Consider the following 14,623-nt stretch of genomic DNA (forward strand, 5'->3'; position numbering starts at 1 on the left):
GCCTGTTTAAAGGTCTTGCTCACATTGGCTACTGAGAGCGTTATCACGCAGTTGTCCGAAACAGCTGGTGCTCTCATGCATGCTTCAGTGTTGCTTGCCTCAAAGCAAGCATAAAAGGCATTTAGCTCATCCAGTAGGCTCTCGTCACTGGGCAGCTCACGGCTGGGTTTTACTTTGTGGTCTGTAATAGTTTTTATAGCCCTGCCACATCCAATGAACATCAGAGCCGGTGTAGTAGGATTTAATCTTAATCCTGTATTGACGCTTTGCCTGTCTGATGGTTTGTTTGAAGGAGTCGTGGGATTTCTTATAAGCGTCCGGATTAGTGTCCCACTCCTTGAAAGCGGCAGCTCTAGACTTTAGCTCGATGCAGATGTTGCCTGTAATCCATGGCTTCTGGTTGGGATATGTATATACGGTCACTGTGGGGACAACGTTGTCGATGCACTTATTAATGAAGTCGATGACTAAGGTAGTATACTCCTCAATGCCATTGGATGAATCCCGGAACATATTCCAGTCTGTGCTAGCAAAACAGTCCTGTAGTGTAGCATCCGCATCATCTGACCACTTCCGTATTGAGCGAGTCACTGGTACTTCCTGATTTAGTTTTTGCTTGTAAGCATGAACCTTGAGGATAGAATTATGGTCAGATTTGCCAAATGGAGGGTGAGGGAGAGCTTTGTATGCTCTTTGTGTGTGGTCTAGTATTTTCTTTCCTCTGGTTGCACATGTGACATGCTGTTAGAAATGATGTCAAACGGATTTAAGTTTGCCTGCATTAAAGTCCCCAGGCCACTAGGAGCACCGCTTCTGGATGAGCATTTTCTTGTTTGCTTATGGCCTTATACAGCTCGTTGAGTGCGGTCTTAGTGCCAGCATCGGTTAGTGGTGGTAAATAGACTGCTACGAATAATATAGATGAGAACTCTCTTGGTAGATAGTGTTGTCTACAGCTTATCATAAGGTACTCTACCTCAGGCGAGCAATATCTGAAGATTTAATATTAGACATTGCGCACCAGCTGTATTTTGATACACCCCTGCCCCTAAAACGTAGCCTCTCTGTCCTGCTAATGCATAGAAAATCCGGCCTGCTCATATTTGATGTCCATAAGTTATTTTCGGTCATATGGTAGCAGAAACATTATGTACAAAATAAGTTTCAAAAAAATAAGTTTCAAACAACTAAGAACAATAGCACAGTTGGTTAGGAGCCCGTAAATCAACAGTCATCCCCTCCAGCGCCATTCTCTCTCTCTCTCTCTCTCTCTCTCTCTCTCTCTCTATATATATATATATATATATATATATATATATATATAGAGAGAGAGAGAGAGAGAGAGAGAGAGAGAGAGAGAGAGAGAGAGAGAGAGAGAGAGAGAGAGAATGGCGCTGGAGGGGATGACTGCTGGTATATATATATATATATATACTGAATATATATATACTGAAAAGTGATTCTAATTTTTTTTAAATAATAATAATTGCTTTGGAAATGTATTATAATTTATCTCACGCTTTGAAAAGTAGTGCTTTTATTTTTCAAATTAGTTTTGGCATATTCCATCAATTGAGGCAGCGATAAGTAAGGAAACCGCTCAGGGATTTCACCATGAGGCCAATGGTGACTTTTAAACAGTTAGAGTTTAATGGCTGTGATAGGAGAAAACTGAGAATGGATCAACAACATTGTAGCTACTCCACAATGCTAACTTAATTGACAAGAGTGAAAAGAAGGAAGCCTGTACAGAATACAAATATTCAAAAACATGCATCCTGTTTGCAATAAGTCACTAAAGTAAAACTGCAAAAACATGTTGCAAAGAAAGTAACTTTGTCCTGAATACAAAGCATTATGTTAGGGGCAAATCCAACACATCACTCAGTACCACTCTTCATATTGTCAAGCATGGTGGTGGCTGCATCATGTTATAGGTATGCTTGTCATCGGCAAGGACTAGGAAGTTTTTAGGATACAAATAAATGGAATATAGCGCTAAGCACAGGCAAAATCTTAGAGGAAAACCTGGTTCCGTCTGCTTTCCAAGACTGAGACTGGGAGACAAATTTGCAGCAGGACAATAACCTAAAACACAAGGCCCAATGTACACTGCATTTGCTTACCAAGACAACATTGAATGTTCCTGTGTGGCCTTGTTACAGTGTTGACTTAAATTCGCTTGAAATCTATGGCAAGAGTTGAAAATGGCTGTCTAGCAATGATCAAAAACCAACTTGACAGAGCAGAGCTTGAAGATTTGTAAAAAATAATAATTAATTGGCATGAATTTGCATGGGGGGCAGGTCGGTTTCATCACTTCAAGCCCAAATATATCACCCTTTGATTAAAACGATTACTTATTGACTTACATCGTTGTGCAACGTCATGCTTAAGCCCTGGCCATTGTCTTTCAGCTCGAAAAAGTGGATTTCTAGTTGTGTGGGAGTTTAAGTACTATACTAAATAATACAGGCAATGTCATTACAAAAATTATATAAACAAACCAATATACATAATTATATACATTCGCTTTGCAAATCCAAACCAAAACGTGAAAATACAACTTAAATAGCATAAATAAATGCCTTTGAATTCATTGTAATACCTATCTTACCACATTAACATGTATTAATTTATTCTTTGCACACACTTCATCCATGAAGAGTAAAAAAAATACATAATTATTTACTAAATATGACACTAGCTCAAGTTCACCTTTCCCCATATAAACAAATTGAAATTCAGTGGAATTCTCCTCGAGTCGGTCTGTTTTTGAGTCAGTGTCTTATGGCAAATAATTACAGTATTTACCATGATGAAGATAATTTGGGTCCATATCAAACTAATTCAGACACTTACATGTTTTTCTGAATTTGAGGCAATGTCATATCAAGTAAAAACAATTTATACCACTGAATAATTCTAATGCAGTACATTTGACAAAAGCTGTGCCACTTTCATTATACTAAGTAGCAAGTGTAAAGTGACCAGTAACATTTGCTATGACTACAGTTTCTGATTAGTACTTGCAGCCTGACATTTGAGCTATAGCAAGCATGCACAGTGGGCAATATTGTGTCTTTTATCAACGAGGCAGGGTATCAGCAGTGAAACCTGGATGGTTGTGAGATTTACTTTTTGCTTAGGGATGTGTTGAACTACACCTGCCCCTGGAGAAGTGATCACCAACCCTGGTCCGGAAAGAACTACTTGGATGTGTAGGCTTTTGTTTCAGCCCTGCACTATAACTTCTGGTTCAGCTAAACAACTAACCATCAAGACCTAATCAGGGACTGAGCTGGAACAAGAGTCTGCTCCACCTACTAGCTTTCTGGGACTAGGGTTTGATGGTGACCATGGCCCTATATTATACTAGCACTAGCGGTCACTTGTGTCGGGAGCGCACTTGAAGGAGTGTGGGTGTCTGCTCCATGATCTGCACCAGCAGCCTGTCGATGTAGTCCTCCAGGTCGCGCACCTGCGCCTTGATCTTCTTCATCTCCGCCTCGTGTTTCTTAAGCGGCACCGCCTGCTGTTCTGAGGCCGCCTTCTGGTTCTCCATATCCATCTGCTGCTGCAGCAGAAGGGAGATCAGCTCCATTTTGTTCAGCTGCTCGTACTGGGCAGACCTGTCCGTTAATGATTCCTGAGAAGACAAACACAGGCCCTGTCAGAATACTTTGAGAATACATCCTTCATTCCTATCTTGAAGTAATCACTGATCTGACAAGACTGGATCTGTCACATAAAATGGGAAAACACAGATTAACAAGAGGAGGTAATCAATTGATAAAAATCTATTTCTGTCAGAAGACATTTTATTGTCACATACACCGGATAGGTGCAGTGAAATGTATTGTTTTACAGAGTCAGCCATACATGACCAACAACTTTTCCACTGAATTTTGAACTGCCCAGTTATTTCCAACGTTCTGGTTGGAAAGTCATTAATTATGTGAATTCATGGACTCTTTTATACCTCAAGCTCAGTGTCAGCCTCAGCCAGTGTCTGCTTGGCGGCGAGGCCTGAGTGGATGGAAGACTTGAGCTTCTCTAGAAATGACCGTCCCTCTTTCTTCTCCCCCTGACTGGTTGTGGTGGTCAAGGGCTTCACTGGGTGGGGTCTGCAAAGAAAATATCACCATCAAAGGTTCACTGCATTGGATTATGTGTACATAACACTTTTCACATGGAAATCAATATATAGTACAGTACAATGTGAGGCACTGGCATTACATAGTATATGGTAAAATTCATAACAATGCACCAGCCTGGATTTAGAATGTACTGTATATATCTCTACAAAACAACAAAACCTGTTCAGCAACAGGTTTCAGCAAGAGAGCATAAAAAGAGCTTATGTTGTCTGATTTTAGTATAGCACAAAGCCGGTATCCCTCAGCAGGAATGACAGGCTCCAGGGTGAAGTTTCCTTAGGTACAGATCTTGGATCAGCTACCTTAGTGGGAAAACGCAAATTGACCCAAGATCAGCATCTGGAGGAAACGTCACCCTATACCTAATGAGAGTGAAGGAAGGCACTTCCATTTTGCTTTCATTTACAGATGGTCAAAATTTCAGCAGAGAGCTGAAGCAGTTGTTTAAATCATCAAGATAAGGCTGAGATTTTCATTGTGGTGACTGTGATTGTGGTTGTGGACTCCTAGATGTGATGGGACAGTCAGCAACACAAATGTATGACACATAAGTTAATTACACAGAAGTGAGATGAGCAACGTAAAAGATTAAGCAATTTACAAAACCGTAGCAACCAATGGGTTTGCATGGGTAGGTGGTACTGGTAGGGGATATATACTGATTCATTAAGAGAACTTCCTCTTAAGGAAGCTACTTAAATAGATTAAATAAAAGGAACTGAAAATATTAGTTTTGTTTGGAAGAATGAGAATACAGTCTAACAATATGTAGGTTCAGGTTTTCAAGCTATGGCTTATAAACAGCTAGCAGGTGTGCTGTGTCTAACTATTTCTAATTATTGCATCCCATTGTTGACTACAACCTGGCAACCCAACCTGATATTTTCTCAAGAGAGGTCAAGTGGCTACACTCTGCAGAGCTTAAGTGTGAGGAGAAGTCTCACCTGCTCTCTTGTCGGGGCAGGCTGCTAGCTGGCTGGGTCTCCTCAGGTAAAAGTGTGTGCCGTGCATCGACCAAGGGCTGGACAGTGGTGGAGGAGGTAGAAGAGGAGGAGGAGAAGGAGGAAGAGGTGCAGGGGGCAATAGCCAAGGTGGCATTGGCTCCGGTGCTGGGTCTCAAGATTGGGGGATGATGTATGGAGGAGGGCCCGGGGGTGGGGAGTAGCTTAGCCTGGGCATTAGTTTCAGTCACCAGGGAGGGGGCCACAGAGGAGGGACTGGAAGCATGCAGAGAGACACCAGGCCTTAACCTGGCACTCATGGGGCTTCTGGCGTTTGGGGCTACTTTGGCATGAAGGTCTTCGAAGCTGATGGTCCCGGTATGTTTGGATGGGGAACGTTCCGTTAAGCAGTTTTCTTTTGTAATTGACTGAGTGGAACTATTTGTGTTTGTTTTTTGCAAGGAAACAAATAATTTAGCTGCCTCGAAAGTTGTCTCTCTATCTGGTGACAAAGGTGAGGAAGATTTTGATTTGGTGGGTTGATATGAGAAGGGTACTTCAATGCTCTCTGTGAGTACATGGCCAGGAGACAGTGATTGGTGAAGCGGGCTCTCACGCAATCCTTTGCCAGGGCTATTTGCACCACCGTTGCCGTAGAGCTCTCGTATCATTCCCTTGAGACTTCTGTGTGAACTAGCACCCCTTGGTGAAGACTCATTGACAGGCTTGGTTCGTTTGACCAGAGGCTGGCTCACTTCCTGTTTATTGCGTACAACCTCCTGTTGCATTCCAATCTGTGGAGAAACTGGAGAAGTTCTAATGTGACATGAAGGGTCTACTATTGAACTGTCTATCTTTGATTTATAAATGTTGCCTTTTCTATTCAGTGGAGATTGTGTGTGTTTTATATCTACAGTGTCTCTAGTGATGTCGTCAGACTCAATGTTAAGACTGTTAGGCGTAAAAATGCTATTGTTCTTATTGCTTGCAGGATCTCTGCCTGATGTGTTCAATTCACAACCTCCATCTTGCCAATTGTCTTGACAAAGCGAGGCTTCTGGTAAATTTGCTTTTAGGGCAGAGTTGACGTCTATAGTACTAGGCTTCTGAAAAGTTAGCATATCCTCTGCAGATAGCCGTATATCATGAGCAGAAGATGCTATGTGAGTAACTTGTGGAGGTTGAGGAAAAATGCCACCTAAACTTTTGAGGGTATGCACTGGAATCATTTCAGATGGAGATGGGGAAGCATCAGAAGCAGAGTCAATAAAACTAAAATCAGAGTTACTTAGATTTTTATTTAGATCTTCCAAGGTTAGTGGAGGCGATTCATGATGGATGTTTCTGGACTTGGTAGGCTTATCTGGGTGAATTGAGAATAATTCCATTGTTGGGTCTGGTGTAATTGACGCAATGTCAAGCGTCTTAAGACTGGATTTAGAGTGTTTTGGGGAAGACATGTACAGTAGGTCGGCAACAGTCATTTCACTATCAAGAAGCATTACTGGTAGAGATAAGGCTTTGATTTCAGAATGTGAAGTGTTCTTTACAATGGCGTCTTCTCTAACAGTGGGACTGGTGTCCGTCGTATCCTCTGAGGCTAACAATATTATCGAATCCTTTACATTCGGGTCTAGATGGTTTTCTGTTGCGTCTGGCCATAAGTCCTGCTCAGTAAACATACATTTACAGCTACAATCTTCATCTCGCAATGGTTCATAGTCAAACTTCTTGAAGTCATCTTCAGATTTGAATGGAGAAGGAGACTCTGGAGAAATATTGGCATAATGCTGTGAGTGTTCGGTATGAAAGTCCGACATGTCACTGCTGACGAGAAGGTCTTTGCCTAAGCTTGGGTACAGGTGGGGACTTGGTGTGCATCTCTTGTGCCCGCTTTCTCTTGTGTGCTGCAGGGAAGCTGCGCCCGTTTGTGACAGGAGACAGGCCTCTTTCTGCACAGCCAGCTCCTGACCCCTGTGCAACCAGCTGTCAGAAGATCTCTTGTTTACCAAAGGTCTTGTTATGGGCCTCCGTGGAGGCAACGGTGGAGGCTCTGCTTCTTCTTCACTCATCCACATCTCCTCAATGGGTGGAATAGTGTTACCCTTATGTGGAGGAGTGCTTCTTACTTGAGCTTGCCACGAGGTTGCATTCGAAGGGGGATTGGTAGGAGAGCTCTTTGGCGAATTCAGCCTGCTGGACGCAAAGGCGTCAAAGGACTCGTCGCATTCTCTTCCCAAGCTCTCTGATATGGAGCGAGAGGTGAACGGATTCGGGGGGCTGGCAGTCACCACTCTCGGGAGTAAGGCAGGGAGGGATGTCTGCCTGGCTACAGGCCTGAGCCGCTCGCGCCGTATGGCGGCCATTTTCTTTGGCACTGCGACATCGTGGGCGGTACTGGGGATGCAAGGCAAAGCTGTGGAATGACAGGGGGAGCAGGTGGCGCAAGGGGGGGACCTCCGGGCCTCTTCGGCTATGAGGTCATCAAAAAAGGGGTTACACTGCAGACGTGGGAGGAAGGGGTTGGAGGGAGAGATGGGGTTGGGTGTCAGAGAGGGGGTGAAGGTGTTAGTGGGATGGCCAGTGGAAGAAGAGCACTGGGTGGGAATGGGGGAGCGAGGGGGAGGGGAGGAGGGGTGTCTGAGTCGCTTTCTACCTTAGAAGAAACTTCCAGCCTGTGGAGGGAAGGCACAAGCAGTCCTCTTTGTTAATTCTGTGCAAGCTGACCCATTCAAAATATGGGTGCCATTTTCTAACACACATAGAAAAAGGAAACCCAGATGTCTAAAGAGAAGAAGCATCTCATGTCAACTACTGTCTATTTGAGGACTAGCTTCAAATATTTTCACATGTGAATATGCTAGAATTGCCAAAAAATGCAAACAATAACGTGTTATGGAAAACAGCAACAAGAGTGTACTCCAAAAAGCAAAATAACATTTAGCAAATTACTGAAGCAAGGTGAGGAGCAAAAATGCAAGATGTACTACATTTGGAACAGTAATACTGCAGATAATTTAATAGCAAAAACAGGTGATTAGTGTATTGGGCCTGTATTCATAAAGCATCACAGAGTAAAGTACTAATCTAGGATCAGTTTGGACTTTTAGATCATAATGAATAAGGTTACATGGACAGGGAGGATCTGATCCTAGATCAGCACTCATATTCTGATATGCTTCATTAATACTGGCCCGGATGTTCCACAACATACCAAACCTAAAGCTTAAAGTGCAGGTAGATCTTTCTCTGTATACAGTATCTGATTCAATCTCTGTATACAGTATCTGACCCCAAGCAAGGTTAAGAGTGAAATATACTGTATATGCCATTATTTCCTTTTCAACTCGTCACATGGCCTCTGTCTTTGATTTCCTCTGATTCAAAGGACAGTAACGTTACATATATTCTTATACAAATGGCCTAGATGTCGACTATTATCCTGTGTTAATAGTACAGTATGAACCTTAACATGTTGTGCCTTACATGAGGTGATATGAGATTGCAGCACTTTGTGACAACTGCTGATGTAAAAAGGGCTTCATAAAATACATTTGATTGATTTGAAATGGTAGATGAACTGGCCACATTTCCATTTGAAAGGAACAAGGGGCAGCATAAACACTGAACACAAGGAAATCAAAACCTTCCAAGATGTAGATGTCTGTGTGCTTTTGATGGAAGGCAAAACTGTATGAAGCCCTGGAGTGTGGAGACATCTGAAATGACCCTCCACTCACCTTGGCTTGTTCTGGGAGTCACTGGAGCCAAACCAGCCTCGCAGTCTCCCCTCGGTGAGAGGACAACCCTGGCTCGGCGCCAACTTGGCAGGTAGAGAATCACTCTTCCCTCCGGAGAATAACGACTTTCTGTGCTTTTTCCTTTTGTCTGCTGAGTCCACCGTGGTGGTGGAAGACAGCATTGAGGCAGCTGTCAGCACAGGACGACCCCCCACCTGTGCGCTTTGAACCTGGGAGACATGAGGTTCGGCCTCCTTCTCCACGTACTCATCTTCCTTATTCACCTTGTCGAAGGACCAGCGCCGTCCCTCACCGGCTGAACCATTGTCCTCGCTCTGCTTTGTGAGGTTCTGCAGCGAACGAGAGAGGGGAGAGCACTTCTCAAGGAGGACCAGCTTGGATGGGAGGGTGCCTGAGCCCTTGGGACCCACTGGTTCGAATCCGTAGATGTGGCTTCCGTTGATGCACAGAGGGGATTGGGAGGGAGTCATACCCTGACCTTTGAGGGATTCCACTGCAGGACAGGGCTGGGCAGTAGTGGTGATCCTACTTGCCTCGTCGCTGAGGGCTCGATTGTGAGTCAGTATCTTTGGGGAAGATTGTGTGTTGTTGAGCACTATTTGGGGGGAAAGAAAGGGGGTCAAAGTATTGGCCTGAAATGGATTGGCCTTAATAATAACCTCTCTTCCAAAACAATTCCTTAAAATGCATAAGCTTGCTAGATCCTTTAGATACAATACATGCTTTTTTGTGTCTGCTAAAGATTCTGTCAGAATATAATCTAAATACAAGTCACTGCATATTACAGACATACAGGGCAATTTCTAATGAAAATGAAACACTTGGACAGAGGAAATCTGCATGCTTACCTTTTTTAGCTAGGTCTGTGTCTCTGTGGTGGGTGTCAACTTTGACCTTGTTGCTGTAGATGGGGGAGCTGGGGGGACTGGAAGGGTCCACCAGGATGCCTAGGTCCAGAGGAGGGGGGCAGGGCCTCTCACTGGTCAAGGACAACACGCTGCTCTCTGAGGCCAGCGACGAGCACGACCTTGTGTCGGACGAACTCCTCAGCTTTCCCATCCCCTTGAAGAAATCCTTCACCTTGCTCCGCTTCTCCTCGGCTACTTCCACGGGGTCCTCTCCCACTTCCTCTCGGAATGGCTTTCCTAGGGAACCTGACAGGGCGGCGAAGCGTCCCGGCACGATGGCTGATGAGGACTCCATGTCGACGATCTTCCTCCCTGTCACGCGGTCCTTAAGTTTGCCGAAGGCAGACCGTGGCTTATCCTTCATGGTTAGGTCGAACATGCTGGCTGTCAGGTTGTTGCGGGTGAACTGGACCGTCACCTGGATCTCGCCGCGCTCCTTCTCCTTCCGGCCGGCCTTGGAGTTGAGTTTGAGCCATCTGGACCCACAGTGAGAGGAGGCTGTAAGGCGTCAACCATCCCCAGCGCTCCACACATGCATTGTCATGCAACTTAAACGCATATTTTATATTATAAAACGTGTTGTTTGGATCCCGAATGCTGATTGGATGAGCAGCATTCTAAGCTGTGCTGTATTGGCCGACACAGGCACACCATGCCTGTTAACAGTTCCATCTCAAATTATCACTGCGCCTACATAAGACTATCATGTTCATGTTGCTGTCCGAATCATCTCTTGCATTTATCTCAACTTTCACATTATTTACCCTTGCTTCCAGTCAAGCATTTAGTTTGGTACAGCGGGGGTTAATATAGGCACAGCTGTCTGCCTGTCAGACATCTGAAGATTTATTTCACTTTTTAAATGCGAACTCCCCTGGAGCCTATCATAGAGGGCCAACGGGTGTCCAGACGCAACTCAACTTTTTCTGGGCCAGGCGAAATCATGTATCATCCTACTTACTGAGGCAATTCTCAGGTATGAGACGATACTGACAGTGCAAATATATCTTTGGATATTTGAGAACACGTCATCACTGTCCAAATACCTACAAACAAGTTGGATGGACATCCTGTCTGCCCATCGAATGGTTGTGGCAACACAGGAAACCCTGAAAGGCATGTCAAGAGACTTTGACACCATTAAGGCAGCTACAGACACATTTGTTCAGTTTGCAAATAAGAAGATCAAAGAACAGGATGAGGACACAGAGCTGGAGAAGGTGGAAGCCACTCTGCCACAGAATAGGACAAGAAAGAAGAAAATCATGTCTGGAGAGATGGCTCAAGATGAAGCTTTGACAGAGGCAGAGAATGTCTATAAAGTTCAAGTCCACAATCAAATTAGGGATACAGTCAGATAGTATCCACAGGCAATTTATGTCTCGTGGCACTCTATATGCTGACCTAGCCCTTCTGGGCCCTAGAAACATCTCCCAAATAACATCCAATGGTCTTCCAGAGACAGCCCTTCAAGATCTCAGCAAATGTTTGCTTCGATTTGATAAGCGAGCAACTGTTGACAATTTGTAATGTGAGCTGAGAAGCCTCGCTGTGAAGTGGAAAATACTGAAAAGTTCAGTATTGGAGGAATACAAGGACAGTGGAGGATGGCCCTGATGGAAATGAAGATGAGGCCAAAATGAAGAATCCTGCAAAGAATTTTGATTGTGTTGTTACCAGATGCTGAGACGGTACAACCTGCTGACTGATGCATACCATATCCTTGCCCTTGGATACAAGTTCCTACTCACCCTCTCAGTTACCCAGGTAGCTTGTGCGGTAAGTTTCTCTACCTTAAAGTATATCAATAGTAGACTCAGGAGCACTCTCTCACAAGAACACCTAGAGGCCTTCATGCTGATGGCCAACGAGGAGGACATCCTAATGGTCCTGGATACTGACATGGTTACCGAGGAGGACATCCTAATGGCCCTGGATACTGACATGGTTACTGAGGAGGACATCCTAATGGTCCTGGATACTGACATGGTTACCGAGGAGGACATCATAATGGCCCTGGATACTGACATGGTTACTGAGGAGGAGGACATCCTAATGGTCCTGGATACTGACATGGTTACCGAGGAGGACATCCTAATGGTCCTGGATACTGACATGGTTACTGAGGAGGACATCATAATGGCCCTGGATACTGACATGGTTACTGAGGAGGACATCATAATGACCCTGGATACTGACATGGTTACTGAGGAGGACATCATAATGGTCCTGGATACTGACATGGTTACTGAGGAGGACATCCTAATGGCCCTGGATACTGACATGGTTACTGAGGAGGACATCATAATGGCCCTGGATACTGACATGGTTACTGAGGAGGACATCCTAATGGCCCTGGATACTGACATGGTTACTGAGGAGGACATCCTAATGACCCTGGATACTGACATGGTTACTGAGGAGGACATCCTAATGACCCTGGATACTGACATGGTTACTGAGGAGGACATCATAATGGTCCTGGATACTGACATGGTTACTGAGGAGGACATCCTAATGACCCTGGATACTGACATGGTTACTGAGGAGGACATCCTAATGGCCCTGGATACTGACATGGTTACTGAGGAGGACATCATAATGACCCTGGATACTGACATGGTTACTGAGGAGGACATCCTAATGGCCCTGGATACTGACATGGTTACTGAGGAGGACATCCTAATGGCCCTGGATACTGACATGGTTACTGAGGAGGACATCATAATGGCCCTGGATACTGACATGGTTACTGAGGAGGACATCATAATGACCCTGGATACTGACATGGTTACCGAGCAGGACATCCTAATGGCCCTGGATACTGACATGGTTACTGAGGAGGACATCCTAATGGCCCTGGATACTGACATGGTTACTGAGGAGGACATCATAATGGCCCTGGATACTGACATGGTTACTGAGGAGGACATCATAATGACCCTGGATACTGACATGGTTACCGAGCAGGACATCCTAATGGCCCTGGATACTGACATGGTTACAGAGGAGGACATCCTAATGGCCCTGGATACTGACATGGTTACTGAGGAGGACATCCTAATGGCCCTGGATACTGACATGGTTACTGAGGAGGACATCCTAATGGTCCTGGATACTGACATGGTTACTGAGGAGGACATCCTAATGGCCCTGGATACTGACATGGTTACTGAGGAGGACATCATAATGGTCCTGGATACTGACATGGTTACTGAGGAGGACATCATAATGGCCCTGGATACTGACATGGTTACTGAGGAGGACATCCTAATGGCCCTGGATACTGACATGGTTACTGAGGAGGACATCCTAATGGCCCTGGATACTGACATGGTTACTGAGGAGGACATCATAATGGCCCTGGATACTGACATGGTTACTGAGGAGGACATCATAATGACCCTGGATACTGACATGGTTACTGAGGAGGACATCATAATGACCCTGGATACTGACATGGTTACTGAGGAGGACATCTTAACGGCCCTGGATACTGACATGGTTACTGAGGAGGACATCCTAATGGTCCTGGATACTGACATGGTTACTGAGGAGGACATCATAATGACCCTGGATACTGACATGGTTACTGAGGAGGACATCATAATGGCCCTGGATACTGACATGGTTACTGAGGAGGACATCTTAACGGCCCTGGATACTGACATGGTTACTGAGGAGGACATCCTAATGGTCCTGGATACTGACATGGTTACTGAGGAGGACATCCTAATGGTCCTGGATACTGACATGGTTACTGAGGAGGACATCATAATGGCCCTGGATACTGACATGGTTACTGAGGAGGACATCATAATGGTCCTGGATACTGACATGGTTACTGAGGAGGACATCCTAATGGCCCTGGATACTGACATGGTTACTGAGGAGGACATCATAATGGCCCTGGATACTGACATGGTTACTGAGGAGGACATCATAATGACCCTGGATACTGACATGGTTACCGAGGAGGACATCCTAATGGTCCTGGATACTGACATGGTTACAGAGGAGGACATCCTAATGGTCCTGGATACTGACATGGTTACAGAGGAGGACATCCTAATGGCCCTGGATACTGACATGGTTACCGAGGAGGACATCCTAATGGCCCTGGATACTGACATGGTTACTGAGGAGGACATCCTAATGGCCCTGGATACTGACATGGTTACTGAGGAGGACATCCTAATGACCCTGGATACTGACATGGTTACTGAGGAGGACATCCTAATGGTCCTGGATACTGACATGGTTACTGAGGAGGACATCATAATGACCCTGGATACTGACATGTTTACTGAGGAGGACATCCTAATGGCCCTGGATACTGACATGGTTACTGAGGAGGACATCATAATGACCCTGGATACTGACATGGTTACTGAGGAGGACATCCTAATGGTCCTGGATACTGACATGGTTACCGAGGAGGACATCCTAATGGCCCTGGATACTGACATGGTTACTGAGGAGGACATCCTAATGGCCCTGGATACTGACATGGTTACTGAGGAGGACATCCTAATGGCCCTGGATACTGACATGGTTACTGAGGAGGACATCCTAATGGCCCTGGATACTGACATGGTTACCGAGTAGGACATCCTAATGGCCCTGGATATTGACATGGTTACTGAGGAGGACATCCTAATGGCCCTGGATACTGACATGGTTACTGAGGAGGACATCATAATGACCCTGGATACTGACATGGTTACCGAGGAGGACATCCTAATGGCCCTGGATACTGACATGGTTACCGAGGAGGACATCCTAATGGTCCTGGATACTGACATGGTTACTGAGGAGGACATCCTAATGGCCCTGGATACTGACATGGTTAC

General features: G+C 45.1%; 1 protein-coding gene across 1 annotated transcript; it reads right to left on the reverse strand.

Moving 5' to 3' along the window:
- Window positions 1-1,566: 1,566 nt before the first annotated feature.
- On the reverse strand, window positions 1,567-11,674 carry LOC135527260 (rab11 family-interacting protein 1-like). Its single transcript, XM_064955857.1, is given in 7 exon segments — window positions 1,567-3,649; window positions 3,983-4,127; window positions 5,105-7,691; window positions 7,694-7,776; window positions 8,842-9,494; window positions 9,751-10,246; window positions 11,613-11,674. Coding segments are annotated over 7 exon segments (4,287 nt in total). The 3' UTR covers window positions 1,567-3,388.
- Window positions 11,675-14,623: the final 2,949 nt, after the last annotated feature.

The sequence above is a fragment of the Oncorhynchus masou genome, chromosome 32 (genome assembly GCF_036934945.1).
Source record: "Oncorhynchus masou masou isolate Uvic2021 chromosome 32, UVic_Omas_1.1, whole genome shotgun sequence".
In the NCBI taxonomy this organism is placed as follows: Eukaryota; Metazoa; Chordata; class Actinopteri; order Salmoniformes; family Salmonidae; genus Oncorhynchus; species Oncorhynchus masou.